This window comes from Lontra canadensis, unplaced genomic scaffold (genome assembly GCF_010015895.1).
Source record: "Lontra canadensis isolate GAN:19392208 unplaced genomic scaffold, GSC_riverotter_1.0 scaffold167, whole genome shotgun sequence".
Classification (NCBI taxonomy): Eukaryota; Metazoa; Chordata; class Mammalia; order Carnivora; family Mustelidae; genus Lontra; species Lontra canadensis.
Window position 1 is genome coordinate 886,554 of NW_022631161.1, and position 16,601 is coordinate 903,154.

General features: G+C 46.6%; 1 protein-coding gene across 2 annotated transcripts in view; it reads left to right on the top strand.

Moving 5' to 3' along the window:
- Positions 1-16,601, top strand: part of TNFAIP8 (TNF alpha induced protein 8) — a 113,203-nt gene that overhangs the window by 41,722 nt on the left and 54,880 nt on the right. Inside the window, exon 1 of one of the 2 annotated variants that reach the window (XM_032845605.1) lies at positions 10,666-10,808. The exons of the other annotated variant lie outside the window; for it this stretch is intronic. Within the exon in view, the coding sequence (XP_032701496.1) occupies positions 10,796-10,808 (13 nt within the window). The 5' untranslated portion in view covers positions 10,666-10,795. Of the gene's footprint in view, positions 1-10,665; positions 10,809-16,601 lie in introns of those variants that run through there. 2 annotated transcript variants of the gene reach the window in all.

A 16,601-nucleotide genomic window follows, 5' to 3' on the forward strand; every position in this document is an offset into this window, starting at 1 on the left:
CATTTTTGGAAGTTCTCTTTGAATATGTAAACATTCAAGCCCTTCCTCTGCCTTTGAAGTTTTGTTGTATGAAGTATGTAGGAAACTAATCCATGCTTATGGTATAGAGATTTTTTTTTCCCCTAAAATTCAAGTGGCATGGGGCCCCTGGGTGGCTGATTCAGTAGGCTTCTTCCTTCGGCTCAGATCATGATCCCAAGGGCCTGGAATCGAGCCCCGCATCGGGCTCCCTGCTCAGCGGGAGGCCTGCTTCTCCCTCTCCTACTCCCCCTGCTTGTATTGTCTCTCTCTCTCTCTCTCTCTCTGTCAAATAAGTAAATAAAATCTTCAAAAAAAAAAAAAATAAAAATGCAGCTGTCATGAGAACTGGTCAAAGTTTGCTTCATAGTAGGTGTACTTAAAAATAATTGGTAAAATATTCTTCTACCTGCAGGTCTGAGTGAGTGACCATATGTGGGGTGTGTGTGTGTTTGTCTGTGTTGCGGGGGGGTGGGTGTTGTTCTCTGGGATTGGGATCAGAATGGGAAAATGAGAATCACTTCAGTGCTTAAGGACCAAGTAGATCCAGCCCAAATCTTGAAGTACAAATAGTCTGGGCCATTTTGATTTCTTAGAAACTAGTGTTATTGTGCGTTTTATATATATATATGTATATATATATATACATATATATATATACATATATATATATGTATAACTTTTATTTCAGTATGTTTTTCTATACCTTTATCATATTGAAGACCACTTAGGTCGATTGGTAGCCCCTATCTAGATATTTCCTAGAACAAGGACCTGTTTGTCCATGTATGTAAAAAGAACTGATTTGGCTTAGGGAATAAAGAATGCAAAGGGTGGGTGAGAGTTTGTAGCTGAAAATGTTTGAAAGGCATAGAAGCGAGAGCAGACAACTTTTGTGTATCTTGAAGGCATGTAACCAGAGCCAGTGGATAGAACTGTGGGAAAACAGATTCTAGCTCATTTCGGAAGTGTCCAAAGAGTTCATGCACCATGGGCTGGTGAAGGGTAGATAGGGGTGGATGGAGTGAAGAACTCTAGGAATTCCCTTCCAATGGGGGGGTCATCAGGAAGACCATGAATGGGACAGGACATGGGAATTTGAGAAAGTGGACCTGGAAGGAGCATGTGATCAGATGCTCTTTAAAGTCCTTTCCAGGGGCGCCTGGGTGGCTCAGTGGGTTAAAGCCTCTGCCTTCAGCTCAGGTCATCATGATCCCAGGGTTCTGGGATCGAGCCCCGCATCGGGCTCTCTGCTCAGCAGGGAGCCTGCTTCCTCCTCTCTCTCTGCCTGCTTCTCTATGATCTCCGTCTGTCAAATAAATAAATAAAATCTTAAAAAAAAAATAAAGTCCTTTCCAGTCTAGCCATTCTGCAATTTTTAGGACCGATTGCATCCCCCAAAAAGTAAAGAGTGAAGACATAGCCTTTGAAGGGGCCTTTCAGATTCAAGAGTTCAGGCTGCCTAATGGTTTTTTGTCTCTGGCTTCTAGAAGCCCTCCTGCAATTATCCCCCCTCCTCTTCAACATCAGCTGCTTTCTTCACTTGGGCACACCCTCATCAGCATCAGAACGCGCCTTTTCATCCACTGCCTGGAAAGGCAAATGACAAGCAAAATTCTTCACCCCAGAGTAGCTTCCTGGCTCCTGTCCTGCTTTTCCAGTGTAGCGAAAACCCCAAAAGAGTTGTGTCTGCATATAGTCTCCCCTTCTCAGTGTCCCTTCTCTTCCTGCCACTCTCCAAAACCAGAGACCTCCTTTTTAACCAATCCCATAGCCACTTTTCCATCCTCAAGAGCCTCCGCCATATTCAGCATCGTCCATCCCTCCCGCTTCTTAAAACGCCTTCTTGACTTGGCTTCCTCTTTTCCACCTACATCAGTAATCTCCCCTATGGAGGCTCTCTACATTCTGAGGGGCCCTAGCTCCATCCTTGGCTCCTCTCCACACTCTGGGCAATGATTCTTAACCTGGCTTGGTCTGCAAAAAATGCAGGGGTGGGTAGGCCCTCTTTAAGGAATCTAGAATCCCCAGGGAAGACCATGAACATCCGTTGTTAAAATGTTTCACTTGTTTGTTTTTGTTACCTGACTCTACTACTGGGTGGCCAGGATTGAGAGTCCAGATGATTTTATCTAGTCCTGTGGAATCAATACTGAATACCAGCTAATGACTCCCAATTAATCTATGGAATCCATCTTTCCTAGATCCCACGCTCATTTATGCTGTTGTCTGTTTTACACTTCCTCTAGGGATGGGCATCTTCATTCCCCCACTCCCACTAGCCCCCCCATACCTGCTTCTCCCCTGTATTTGCCCCTCTCAGTTAGCACATGGGATACACAGCTCTTAATCCCAAAGCCTAGGTGAACTCGAGTCCCTCTCCTCCTCCTCTCGGGGCTACACAGCAAATCCAATATCAAGTCCTGTCCATTTTCCTTGATGACCTACTTTCCTGGTTATCTTCTTGCTCCTTTCTCCTCCTTTCCCTTTCATCTCCTTTGCAGGCCCAGTCCCTCTTGTTTGTCCCTTCAAATGTTGGCCTTGGTCTGACTTTTCTGCTGTTCTTCTGATTCCACTCTCTTCCTACCCATTCCTGAGCCTCCAGATTCCCTCCCTGGCAGTGACGTCTAATTTTATATTTCAAGCCCAATCTCTTGTCCAGGTTCTAGACCTACATGTCCAGCGGCTGTCCCACAGGCAACTCAATTTCACTGTGTAGTGAGGTAAACTTACCAAGCCTCTCTTCCAGTCTCCTCCCAGTGAATCATGCAATTGACTATCCCGAAATCTATAAGGCATCTCCCTCTACCTCATCCTTATGCCCCATCCCATGCCACTGTGATCAGTATTGCCAATATGAAATAGCTGTAGAATCTGCACACTGCTTGTCACTGTCTACTGCCACTGACCAAGATCAAGCCACCTCCATCACCTCTTATCTAGATTACTTTAAGGGTGGATGGGTTGTTCCCCCAATCCCACCCCCACAGCAGTCTGGCTTCCTGTGCTATCATTGGTCTTTATCAAATGCCTATCTGATGGTGTCATCCCCTGCCTAATATACTGTACTGGAAATAAGTCTTAACTTTTAAACAGCCCTTAGAGGCAGGATCCTAATAACCTGTTCTCAGCGGGCTGGACCTGTTGAAATTTCTTGGAAGTGTCTGCCTCCCTCCTTCCACACCCCCAGTGCCATCACCTGAATACATGCACATGACCACCTCTGGCCCCTTGTTTATCATGAATCTTCAGGGCTACCACAAGGCACAGTAAGACCTCAATAAACATTCGTTGACTAAATGTGGGAAGGCAGGAGCTCTGAATGGTAATCGTCACCATGTTCCGATTCTGATTTACCTTGCCTTACAAACTGAAGGGTTTCCAGAGTTGAAAATTTCTGTTTTGTCGAATAGTCCTGCATATGGGTTTTCCTCAGCTCTGTGGTTTCCAGGGGATTATTAAAAAAAAAAAAAAAAAAAAAAAAAAGAACTAAGAGAAGTATGTGGCGTCTGCTAGCAAATTATTTGCCGGCTGTGCTCTTTGAATGGTGGTGGAGGGCTGAGCTTGGGAGGCTGGCCAAACAGTGCAGAGGAAGCAAACTACCCTCCTGACCCAGGAAGGCCCCGGGTTGGCTGTGGGGGGGGGGGGGAGATTGGTAGTGGCGTGAGCCTCTGCGGTGAGTTTTTTCACTGTGGGCATGCGTAAGCCAGGATCCGAGTGCCCCGAGACGTGCTGGAACTTGTCCGAACTGTTGATTGCATTTTCAAACCTGTTTGGGAAGGAGTCTGGAACACCACTGGCAGCGTGCTTGTGTCTTATCTGCAGCCGATCTGATTGAAAAGGAACAGACAGGAACTTAATCGTGTTTAACCTATAGGGATATACTGGGGAATATCTCGGTCTGCCTTGTCATGAATCTAAAGGAGAATGGGGAAGGGTTTTTTTTCCCTTTGGAAGATTTGGGTCTGTATTTCAGACATCCCCCGCAGGGCTGGGAGCTCCTGGGTGAGGTTTCCACAGCACTGTCGTCTTTAAACTCCTATCTGTAACCTCTTCATGACGAGGCTTAGAAGGGCCAACAGTCAGTGCTGAGTCAGAGGGATAACAAGAAGGGAATGACACACTTCCTGCCTTGAGTTCTTGGGAATTTTTATGGTTTGTTTTTCTGTTTGGCTTTGAAGATTCCCTGAAAAGACAGAAGCTTGCCCTGGCCCATCTTTGGATCAGCCACCTTTATTTATTTTTTGATCTCCTAGGATACCTAACCTGCTATGCCTTCTTGTTACTCAAAGGTTTTTAAAATCTTTTTTGTTGTTGTTGTTTATTACGAAAGTATCACATGCTTGTCTAGTTTATTTATCAACTATCATTTAACGGAAAGAATGAAAAATGGTGGGGGGTGGGGGAGGTACTCCTTAATTTCACCACCCAGGAAAAATCTTCGGAGACTATCACTCCAGGCTTTTTATGTACACCTCTAGTTTTTCTCTACAAAAATTATATGATCCTTAATAAAATTTCTTTTATCTGTTGCTTTGTAGGCTTTGCGAAGAGTTCTCTTGTTATTAATTACTTGGCATGATTGGTTTGAAAGACTGTATTATGTGCCATGATATGGACATGCTGTAATTCACTTAGCCCATCCCCCAGGCGGATGCTCGGGCTGCTTTCAGTCTCCGGCATGATTATAAGAACACCACACAACTCCCTTGGACTACAGCTGCCCACACTTGTCCCTGTTTCATTGGATGTATTCCTGGAAGTGGTTCAAAGGACATGTGGAGTTTTCAGGTTTTGATCTTTCCTGCCACTCTGCCTTCCAGACATTGGTCCTGTTTCACATTCTCACCATATAAACCTCTCACCATATCCCATATGGCACTATCTGTTCCGGCCTTTGCCTGACTCCCATCTGCTTCTCACACCCTTCTTCCCTGTGCTTCCAGCATGCAGCCCCACCGGCCCCCTTTCTGCTCCTTTCCCTACAGCGTGCTGAGTTGTCCCGTCTTGGGCTGGTGCACCTGTTCCTCCCACCGCCTGGCCTGCTTTTCCTCTGGCTCTTGGCACACTTCTATGCCACCTCTGCCAGAGTGGGCTCCGTCACTGTTCCCTGTTCATTTCCAGTCTGGCACCTCTCACCATCTGTCCTTCAATTATTTATGTGTTTTGTTGGGTGCTGTCTCTTTCCCCCATCGAATGTTAATTTCATAGCTCAGGCAACCTTGTGTGTTTTCCTTCACACTCTGTTCCCGGCGTCTAAGTCAGTACTGAGCATGCAGTAGGTACTGGATAAATACAGGTAGAGGCTGTCAAATGAATGGAGCAACCTCCCTGTCATCTGCGAAGGTACAGTGGAGTACAGAGGAGGAAATGGGGACAGCAGTGGCTGTCCCATGGAGCAAAATGTGCTAAATGCTAGGCAAAAGCTTCCAAGCGGCATAGGGAGTCAGGAGTGGGAGCTGGTCTCTGGCTACCAGCATCCTGCCGGCCTCATGTGAGCTGAGCCTCGGGACACTGGCTGTGGTCTGTGACTGAGAATTGTGGAAAGGACATGAGAGGCCAGGGAGTGCGGGTGAGCAGAGGTCCAGAGGGAGGACAGTGGGAAGCTGGCTGTGGCTGGGACTGGGGGGCACCCCGAGTCCCGTGTAGAGGATGGCACATGAATGAGGATGTTGAAGCCTATTTTAAACTCGGATTTCGGCACAGATGGTGGTGTTAGGTGACAGAGTCACACTTTGGGACAATGTCCTGGGAGAGCAGCTAAGTGGAAGGAGCCGTTCCGGCCGAGGATGCAGCCTGGCTGGAGGTTAGTGATGAGGGAGGCAAAAGGGGCATTTCAGAGGTGGGGAAACAGGAGGGTTTGGGGGCGGGCAGGGGGAGCGAGGGTCCACAGTGACACTGAGGTTTCCGGTCTGCATGACTAATGGGTGGGTGAGATACGGGGCCCTAGAGAAGCCTCCCTGCAAATGGTCAAACCTGATAGGTGTTTTTCCTGAAGAGAAAAATCTGAGAACCTTTACTCAAGATATGCTGTAGTTTCTGATGATTCTCTAAACAGACAAGTTTCAGAAAGTTATGTTTTGGGGTTTTTGTTTTGTTTTGCTTTGCTTTGTTTTTTTACTTTAGGTTTGGAAATAACCATAATGACAGGGACATCTGGGTGGCTCAGTCAGTTAAGCGTCTGCCTTTGGCTCAGGTCATGATCTCAGGGTCCTGGTTTCCAGCCCTGCATTGGGCTCCCTGGTCAACAGGGAGCCTGTTTCTCCCTCTGCCTCCGCTGCTCCCCCTCCCTGTGTTTTTCTCTCTTTCTCTCTCTCTCTCTGACAAATAAATAAAATCTTAAAAAAAAAAACCCAAAACCCTGTATATCGACAAAGCTCTCTATCCTCTAAAGAAGGAAGGACCAGTAGAATTGCTTGCTGGCATTCCCTGGAAAGTTGTCTTTTCAAGAAACCACTTTGTGCCACCTCTAAAGCAAAGGGTTTCACAGAATCCAAATGAGAAGGAGAACAGCGGAAGCACAGCAGGCAGGCGGTGAGACTTGGTGAATGAATGACCATCCAGGCTGGGAGAGGAATCCGCAGTGACCACGGACAGGGTGGTAGTGGAAGCCAGAGAGGTTAAAACACAGAGAAGAATAATGGGGTTTGGCAGGGGAGGGATGCGGAGGAATTCAGCTTGGGAAATATCATATGTTGTATATTAACTAGAAATTCTAGAAATTTATAGAGAAATTGACTATGCAATTGGAGAGTTTTTCTTGGCAAATGGAAAGTTTAATTAGTTTAATGTTTCCTCGCTCAGGCTCACACTCGGTTTCACAGGGAGGTTTGCAATGGAAGAATGCTAGAAAGTTCAGGATTCCATTTATATTCGGTTCAGCAGAAAGTAAACCACATTTCAAGTGCCAGCATATTTATTAGAGCAGATGCTCGGTGGTTTTCTGTTTTTTGCCTTGTAAATGCTGATCTAGTGTTTTCATTGGTGGTGCGGGTGTGAAGAGAGCTTGGAGGCTGCGTCTGAGGAAGACAGACATAAATGCTCCTTCTGGAGTCCTAGGATCTGGTCGTCACTGCAGCTGCACGGTTTCACCAGCTAGCGGTGTGATTTGAGGCACACTTTGGGCTTCCTTGGGCTGCTTCATTTCCCTTGCTTGTGCAACAAGGTTGGATATCCAAGGTCCTGCCAACACTGAGGTTATGTGAATTTTAAGAAAGAAAGGGGAAAGATGGTCCTGTCTGGTGGGAGGAGGGGCTCTGAGTAGCATTGTATAAAATTTATGCTTGAAACTTAGAAACACATACAATATGATAGAAAGGTCTGCCACCCCCATGCTTATTAATTTGTGTACCCGTTTTCGGGGGGGAGGCTGAGAACAGCAGCCGACACAGGAACAGATCTGAGAAGTCACGCCCCCGCCGCCGCCCCAAGTCCTGTCTCTGATGCCAGCACTGGCCTGCCCTCCACCCACCCCGGGCTCCAACTCACACTGTCTCACCCATTGCTCTCCTGGCTTGGAAAGGTGGATTGCCAGGTGTTCCTTTTATTTTCTAGATGCTTGAGCTGTTGGTGCTTTCTGTCTGGTCAGCCAAGGACACTGGTGAATATGATATGAAGAGAGTAAAGCCAACAGGTTCAGGGCAAGCCAGACCTGGGTTCCTAGGCTGGCATTTGCACTGAGCAGGTACCTTACGTATGCGGAGGTCACGCTTATCACCTGTAACCTGGGAATCACGGCGCGCACCTCCCGGGGTTTCTGTGAGGACTGAATGAATGTGGGGAGAGCATCATGCATGTTTCCTGGGATCGAGAGGGTGCCTGACAGCAGTGGGATTTTCCCACCCAGGTCTGGGCACGAACCATGTGCTTCTCTGCCAGCACCGAGCCTCCCTGGTGAGAGAGGGTGGGTCTGACCACCTGCTGTCTCTGTGGCAGCGTCTGTGAGATATTCTGGAGTACCTTGCCAAACTCAGGCACTGATTCTTCTGGAATGATTCCCAGTTGGCCCACTTTCTTCCCTGCTCTGCCCAGGACTTCTTCGTCCTTGAAGAAGAGCAGGGGGACACAGAGAAGCAAGTCCAGCTGAGGAGGAGGCTGTGGTGCGGGCCATGGTTTTTGGGAGGCCACTGAAAGAGTTGAGGTGGCTGGAGGAAGCAGAGGAGAGGAGGTCTGGAGAGACCTAAAGGGGAAGGGGATCATCCCTCTTCTTGGTGGCTGGGACAGCATACCCCAGGGACTAGGGAGCATCTTGGAAATGCCAGGGCAGGAAGGTCAAGGTGTTTTGTAGCCATCTCTAGTTCTGTCTCTAAGGCTATAAAATCAGATAAAGTACACAGATGCAGGTATCTTTCTCATGCAGGCACAAATTTCATGATTGTTGTGGTGATTTTGTTGAATGTGCGGCCGATAAGGATGTGGGTAACTGTCAGGCAGTATTTTTCTTGAGGTACGTGATACACAGTCGATGAAACTAGGCCAGAGAGAGTGTGCGCCCAGGAGGTAGTTCTGGGAGGGCAGGGCTTGCAGCGCCCTGTTGGCTCTGCCAGTGTTTGTGGAAACTGGGATGGCCATCCACTTGCCCTGGGTGTGGGGACAGTGAGATGATATTAGTGACAGTGCCTGGATAACCTGGAGCACATGTACATGGACGAGAAGACTCTGGTGTTCCAGAGTCGTATGGTTGCCACCAGATAGTGAAGAAATACCATAGAAGATGGCTTCTAATCATTAGCAGTGTCAGAAGTGGGGGATTGGGGGATTGGGGTGCTGAGCTGTGCTCCCCAGAAAAGATAGCCAGCTGCATTCTTGCATGCCATAGCAAAGTTAAATCTGAACCGGTGCCTCGGTCACCAGGTCACGAGGCCTGGAGTGTGTGTGAGGGCCCTGCCAGGCCACGAGGCCTGTAGCATGTGCGAGGGCCATGCCGCTATGTTGGCGGCTGTTTTCTGTGGTGCTGTAGGCCATCTCCTTCATTCTTCCCTTCCCAGGTCTACACAGTGTAGCTCCAGCCCCTCCAGCCAATGGGTTAGGGTTCGCAAAGTCATAGGATTAGAATCTTGTCCTTCCAAGAGGAGGCATGTAGTCTCTTGGCCCCTCCTATGACCTTTAGTCTCTGATGGGATTGTCATAGCACGAAGGGCCCAGGGAGAATTTGGGGACATAACACAGGGAATGCGGAAGGATGCTTTCTCGGGTGTAAGCTTCAAACCGCCATGAGTTAGTCACACGATAATGTAGTCTGAAGACTGTAAGAAATGATAACGTATCTGTAAATTGATGTGTATCTGGTGTCTCTTTCCACCTTCTCCCAGAATCAGTAGTAGGCATTTGGTTTATAATTCAGATCGACAGTAATGCTCATTGCTCCTTGAGCCCGCCATGTGCATCAGGCAAGATGTAATTTGCTTCCCGTTGTCCCCTTCACATCCTGACAGCAATTCTATGAGGCCGATGATGATGCTATTCGCATTTGTCTAGAGAATAAAATTGCTCAGAGAGGTGACATAATTTGCAATTTTATAAAACCAGGAAGTGGTGTCGCTGGAATGTGAACCAGGACGGACTCCAGAGTATTTGTCCTTTGCTTTCCACTTGGTATCTTTTTTTTTTTGCCATGTATTTGGTAGCCTTAGGACAGTATCATTGCTACAGAGAATAAAAATAAAGTCAAGAAACTTACTGTGTAGTTTGGGATAAGACGGATAGGCCAGTAAAGGTCATTTATGGACAGCTGTGATAGGTACCCAGAAAGTCTTCCCTGGGAAGTTCAATGGAGGTGCCAGGGGGGCTAAAGGAAGAAGGTGAGATCTTATATAGCTGGTTGGGACACTCAGGGTTTTTATAGAGGCAGTGCCTGTGGAAGTGGGCCTTGCTGGACTGGTAGAAGCTTGCCCAGTGGGGATGGATAAGGGAACAGTTTGTGGGTGGCGATGACTGCCAAATGCTCAGGCAAATCAACAAGCTTCTGAAGAGATTATTGGATCAGATATGCACATAGATCCTTCTATAAGGACCTGTGTGTATTGTGTATGCCTGGATACAGTCACATTCTTTATAAAGACATTACACTCTTTTCACAAGTGAAAGGCTAATGGTTTTCAGTCGCAACATTGTCCAAACTCTGTTCTCTGCTTCTCCTGAGAACAAGAATACCTCTGAGCAGTAGTTGCTATTAATAGACATTCCTGTTTATACTGGCCAGGTAGGAATGAAGAGCTTTTTTTATTTTTTATTTTTCCTCGGGCAGCATCTATGATTGGAGCTGCTCTTTTTTTTTTTTTTTTTTAAGTATCGGCTCCTCTTTTCTAACATGTTGAAACGTTAAGACTTCCTGTTTCTGCTTGATTTTGAAAACATCTCCTGTTCTCCAATCACAGGTAATCCCTGTGTTTCTGCGGAGCCTGCACTTACGGGCGGCAAGTGCGGGCTCTCCCCATTGTGGAAATGGGGACCTCTCCGGATTCACAATTAAAGGCTACCTAATGCATTCCACTACAGGTGACGAAACCCAGCTCCCAGAATAACAAGCAAGACAACTTTTAAAGTGACTCTTGTTGACCGGTGTCTTCTGTGTGCTCGTGAAGCGTATGGTGGATTTTTTTTTTTTTAAGGATGGTATAAATTCTTGGGAATTATTCTCAGGGAAGACTGACTTCTTCCTGAAGGCGACACAGTTACCATAGAATCAGTATCAACAAAGTGGCTGTGTCCATTCCTGCTGGCTGTGTGACAACCAAGACAACCCAAAGCTGTCCTCCTGACCGAGGACGGGGGAAAAATGCTGAAACTCGGTGAGTTCGAATGGCCCTCAGACTCACGTTCCAATGACTCAGTGACACGGTGTTGCTGTCTGCAAGGGAGTAACATTTGGTCACGGCTTTAAAGTGGTTGTGTCAAACAAATCACCGCTTTTCTTTTTCTGTGACTGGGTGTGGGGACCTGGCGTTAAGCTGAGGGAGGTAGAATAGTGTGGGTGGAAAATATGGCATCTGAAATTTGTATGTCGATTGTTTCTCTGTAAATAAGTGAAGGATCAAAATGCTTCAGAAATGGGACTCTGGTAAGATTGGAGAGCTGTTTCACTTAAAGTTTCTCCTTTTTACATTTCCCATGTCTTTATTAACTGTGAGATGTCTCTGGGTCTCGGCGTGTCCGGCAGTGACCTGTGAACACAGGGACATTTTATTTTTCGTCTCCTGTTGTGTAGATGTTGGTCAGAATACTGTTCTCCCTAACAGCCAATAAACAGTTTCACTCAACAGGTATATGGGCCTTTGTACTTTTAAAACATGTCTTGGGCTTGTTTTCAGCCATAGTTAAAGCTTCTACAAGTAGTCTCAGTTTGATTTTTGAGGTAAATTGGAAAACTTCTTGAGCATGGAAATAAAACAATTTAAATAGCCCTGAAAGTTATGTAAGGATTTTGCACACTTGTTCAACTCTATGCCAGATATTTGTTGAAGTTCCTCTAAAATTTGTTTGCTCAAAAGACTTTCTGGAGCTTCGGCTGAATACGAGGAGGGGGTTAGGAACTGGAAGACGTAGCTAAGCATCAGTATATCTAGTTTCTTAGCCCATTAATTGAACCTTGGCAGCCAATGCAATTTCCTAGAGCCATGACTACTTCTTCTTCTTCTTCTTCTTTTTTTTTTTTTTTTTTTTTTGTATGGAAAGTGGTCACCTGCACATCATTTATGGTAAATGTACATTTATTTGCTCACCAGATGCCTAGAGCTGTGTGTGTGATTCTCTGTCTGCTTTCTTTACCTATGTATCCAGGCACCTTCTATCAAATATATGAAAATGGCTATATGCCTGTGACTGTAGCTCACAACATCCGTGCAGTTGGGATCAGAGCCAGGTTTGGTTGGGAAGGTTTCCTGGAAGAAGTGAGTTTGGGTGGGGGGAGGGTGACAAGAGAGGGAGTTTCAAAAGGAGGTGAAGTATTGCAGTTTGGCAGAAGCAAGCATCATACGCAAAGCTTCCAAGGCTGGAGTGGTAAGTCAGATGTATTCAGCAAGTAAGCATGAACCGTATGAGAACAGATTGTAAATTAGTGGTTGAAAATCACCAGGCTACCAGGGGAGAAGAGGCCGGTGCTGTGTGTGGAGGAGGACAGGAGAGGCTTGTGGGAGCTGCTCTCCTGCGTGTGTTGCTAGTAAATTTCAGGCCTGGATACCCGTGGACGCTGACCATGTTGCCATCTAGTGGAGCCGGCGGAAATGCACCTGCTAACCTCTTTTCACTTGAGGTTAAATAATGTGATATCTTAGCGGTAGGGAAGCTCACTTCTGTTTTCCCTAGGAATTTTACATAAGGAATTAGGGGAGATGGATGTAACTGTGCGCCCCCCAAATGATATTAATTTTGACTCTAGAAAATAGAACTGAATCCCAATAGAAAGCATTTCTCACAGATGATATTTGGAGGTAGTGGAGTCCATCCTGGTACAGTGGTAGTAGAGGAGAGCCCTCCCACGAGAAGCACCACAGCGCACAGACCTCAGAGCTGGAAGCCGCTAAAGAGGGCTGTACCCCACTCACCCCCCTTGCATCCATCTGTGTCTGCATCCATTCAGCAAAACTTCCCGAGTTCCTGTTACCTATCAGGCTCTCTTACGGGTGCTGGGGATACACCAGTGATAAGAGAAGATAGAGAGCCCTGCTCATAAGAAAAAAAATAAAGAACTAAAATGAGGAACTCAAGAAATCCCTGCCCTTGGAGCACTGACATTCTAGTGGGAAAGGTGGACAATAAACAAAGAAGTAAAAAACAGAATAGGTGGGATTCTGTGAAGTAAGTGCAAGGGAGGAAAAAAAATTATGTCTAAAATGGGGGATAAGTATTGTCGTCCATGTCTGTGGGTGGTGGGGGCGGAGGGAGGATTTGCAATTGTGTGTCCTCACTGAGGAGACTGTGAGATTAGTTTGAGATTGTGATATTAATCTCTCCTAAAGGTGTGAGGAAGCCAGACAGGTGATGAATATTCTGGAGAGGAGCATTCCCGGCAGAGGGCAAGAAGATACAAAGGCGCTGGGGTGGGAATGGTCCTAGTGCGTCCCTGAAACTGCAAGGGGACTGATCAGAGGAAAGACGAGCCAGAGAGATGGGAAGGAGCCAGATCAGCTTGGGCCATGGTGACAGTTAAAACGAATTTGACATTTGACATGAAAGGAGAAGCCATCTAATCTAGTGTAACATCATTTGATAAATGAAACTTAGGACAAAGAAATCAGGTCAGGTGTCTGTGGTTAGTCAGCATCATGGGGCCAGAGCGGGGATGAGAACGTGCTTTCTAACCCGTGTTCTTCCTGCCGACTTAGCCTGCCCCAGTAAGGATGCATGACCCCATTGAGGCTCAGGCTTATAAGTGCAGTGGTCCTGAAATAGCCTGGCACTGTGGGGTCCTCCCAACAGCTGCATGTCAGCACGGTTCATCCTGGTCCTTCCCTCAGGATGACCACCATACACACAGAAAGGAGGAGACCTCTTCTTTCAGAGGACTCCTCTGCCAAAAAGTGCCTTCCTTCGTTTTGGTATGGAGGTAAATTCTTTGGCTTTTGCCCTCAGTAAAACCCCTAAACCCATAGTCTCATGAAGGCTCCCTATGTTCATTGTGCGGTTACTTGGATATAGCAAATGCAAGATTTTTAGGGCTTAAAGGGGTAGATCACAGTTCTTGTCATGAGAGGTAGTAAGGTTGAATAATGCAAGTAATTTAAAATGATTTTGAAAATAGGGGCACTTGGGTGGCTCAGTTAAGTGTCCATGGCTCAGGGCATGATCTGAGGATCATGGGGAGAGGGATTCTCTCTCCCTCTTGCTCCCTCTCTCTCAAATAAATAAATAAAGTCTTAAAAAAAAGAAAGATTTTGAAAATAGGATCACCAGGTGAGGAGAGAGCCCCTTGCTGTCACCAAATGCAGCTGGACCTGGACAGTTTTACCCAATGTTCTTCATTTTCTTTATTTACTGTAAGCCTGTTCAAGTCCCCCCTCCCTTCCATCTTCTTTAGATCTTATGACTTGTCCTCTGGACATGAGCCAGATCCCCTAATCTCACTTTCTGAGGAAAGTCAGACGAGTGCTCTATGTACAGGAGAACCTGCACAGTCTCCTCTCCATCATGCACAGCCTGGATCCTGTGGATGGAGTCACAGGGGGTCTTGGCACCAGGACAGTCCCATCCTGTGCAGAAAACTAACTCAGGACTTTCTCTTGCTCCTTCCTTCCCTTTCTTCCAAAGCAAAGCTCTTAGTATAGGTAATGTGAAGTCTACATCATCTTACTTGGCACATACATTTGTTTATATAATACTTTCTCTCTTTTTTCTTTCTTCTTTTTAAAAACTTATTCATTGACAGAGAGAGAGAGCAAGAGCACAAGTAGGCAGAGCTGCAGGCAGAGGGAGAGGGAGAAGCAGGCTCCCCGCTGAGCAGAAAGCCCATTGTGGGGCTCCATCCCAGGACCCTGGGATCATGATCTGAGCCAAAGGAAGCCATTTAACCAACTGAGCCATCCAGGTGCCCCTTTTTATTTATTTTTTTGCCAGCCAAGGTGATTTCATATGTCCATTTGTGTTTTTGTAAAGTGAGCTCTGAAATCCAACTACCTCAGACTATGAGGATCAGCCCTGATTTGTATCCTCAGGAATTCATAGTCCCTTCAGCACCTGAATCCTTTATTTTCCCCTGGAGCCTGAGGGCACAGTTCCCTGGGATCCTTTCATTTGGGTCTTTAGGTGAGTGGGAGCTCCTGGGGGTGCTTTTACTTTTTCCTGCCTTTAAGTCTTGCTGTTTTTGCAAGGGAGGCAAACCCCCCTCGTGACAAGGATGTTCCCGTCCCAGGTCCCTCAGGAGGTTCCGTCAGGGATGGTGGGGCAAGCGCCATACTGGGAGTGGAGGACCCACATCCTGTCCCTCAGAGCCTCTGCCCTGTCTGTGTCACTGAGGTTGCTCAGCATCCCCCGCCCTTGGGTCTCTGTGCTTGGCTATATCACTGCCGTCAGACAGGCAAGACTTGACTCTGCAGAAGATGGGGTTTCCAGGCTGTCTTCTGACTTGGTTAGGCAGCCAGCTTGAGGAAATGGGGGAGCAAGTACTGGTCGTCTGTGTATTCTGGGTCTCCTTTACCCGCTGTCCTTTAGGGGCTGGGCACGTGGTAAAGCCGGCGGCAAGATTAGAAGTCCTCTAGCGTGCTCCTCATTAGCTGTCCAGAATGGTCTGTCACTTACGGCTCTTACTATGCAAGAAAGAGAAACCCAGTTTGGATCGGCTCGTACAAAAGAGAATTTTTTATTAGCTTGCATAACTGGAATGAGATTTGGTTTAGCCGCTCAGTGATGTCAGGAACCCATTTTCTTTCTAATCTGCCCTCTGTGGTTGAGTTTCATCCTCAGCAATGCAGTTTCTCTCATGGTGGTTAACTGTCTGCGGCAGTGCTAACTTCACATGCACAACGCACTGTCCAGCAGGAGAGAGAGAAAGATCTGGCTTCTGGCAACTCTATCAGAGGAGCGAGTCACCTCTTCCAGAAGCCCCAGCAAATATCTCATGTCTCAGTGCCCAATCTTAAGCCAGTTTATTGGCTATAGAAAGGAGTGGTGAGTGGCATAGGGTTGGGTTGTCTAAACCAGTCACTGGGGATACCTGGGTGGCTAGTCTGTTAACCATCTATCTGCCTTTGGCTCAGATCATGATTCCAGGTCCTGGGATAGAGTCCTGCATCAGACTCCCTGCTAGGCAAGGAGCCTGCTTCTACCTCTCTTCTGCCTGCCGCTCCCCTGTTTGTGCTCTCTCTCTCTGACAAATAAATAAATAAAATCTTTAAAAAACAAACAAACACAACAACTCTATGGCAAGGAAGCTAAGATTACTGGGCCTGAGGTGGAATGGTCAGGGTAAACCTGAAAGTTAGGGATGGACTCCATGTCTCCCTCAAATAGCACACTGCCCCCCCAAGCAGGGCGGATAGGAGGGACATTGAGTGGGCCACCATTGTCTGCTGAACAGACTTCCTTTCACTGTGTTTTTTTCATTTTTGTTTATTTTCCCCTGTTGCTTCTTATTTGATGACTGGCCACGGTATAATAATACAGTGAATGGAACCCTCCATATTGGATTCCCAGTGCCCCATCCCCCAACCCCATGACAGTGACACAGATGCTGTCAGGGAGAACAAGGACATACCCTCCTTGAACCCCAACAGCACTGCCGATCAGGAAGGGAAATTCTCAGAGGTTAATAGGGCATCCCCAAATTATCATAGACCTGGTCTTGTAAGAGCTGAACAATGAGAATAAGAACTAGAGAAAATTAATTACAGGCAGCCCCTTCCATCTATGGTAATTATGTGTCCCCATAAGACACTGAAGTCCAATATAGTTTTTCTTTTAAAACAATGTAATGAGGCCATTTGTTCCTGTAAAGAATACCCTTATGTTTTACAGACATGAGCGTAATTGTCATATCTGGTTATTTTATCTATTTTAACTGATATTACTGGATTCTGGATAATGTAGATTTTGAAACTGCATACAAATAAACAAAACAGGGCAGTTGTACAGGATGTTATTTTGTTTATTTT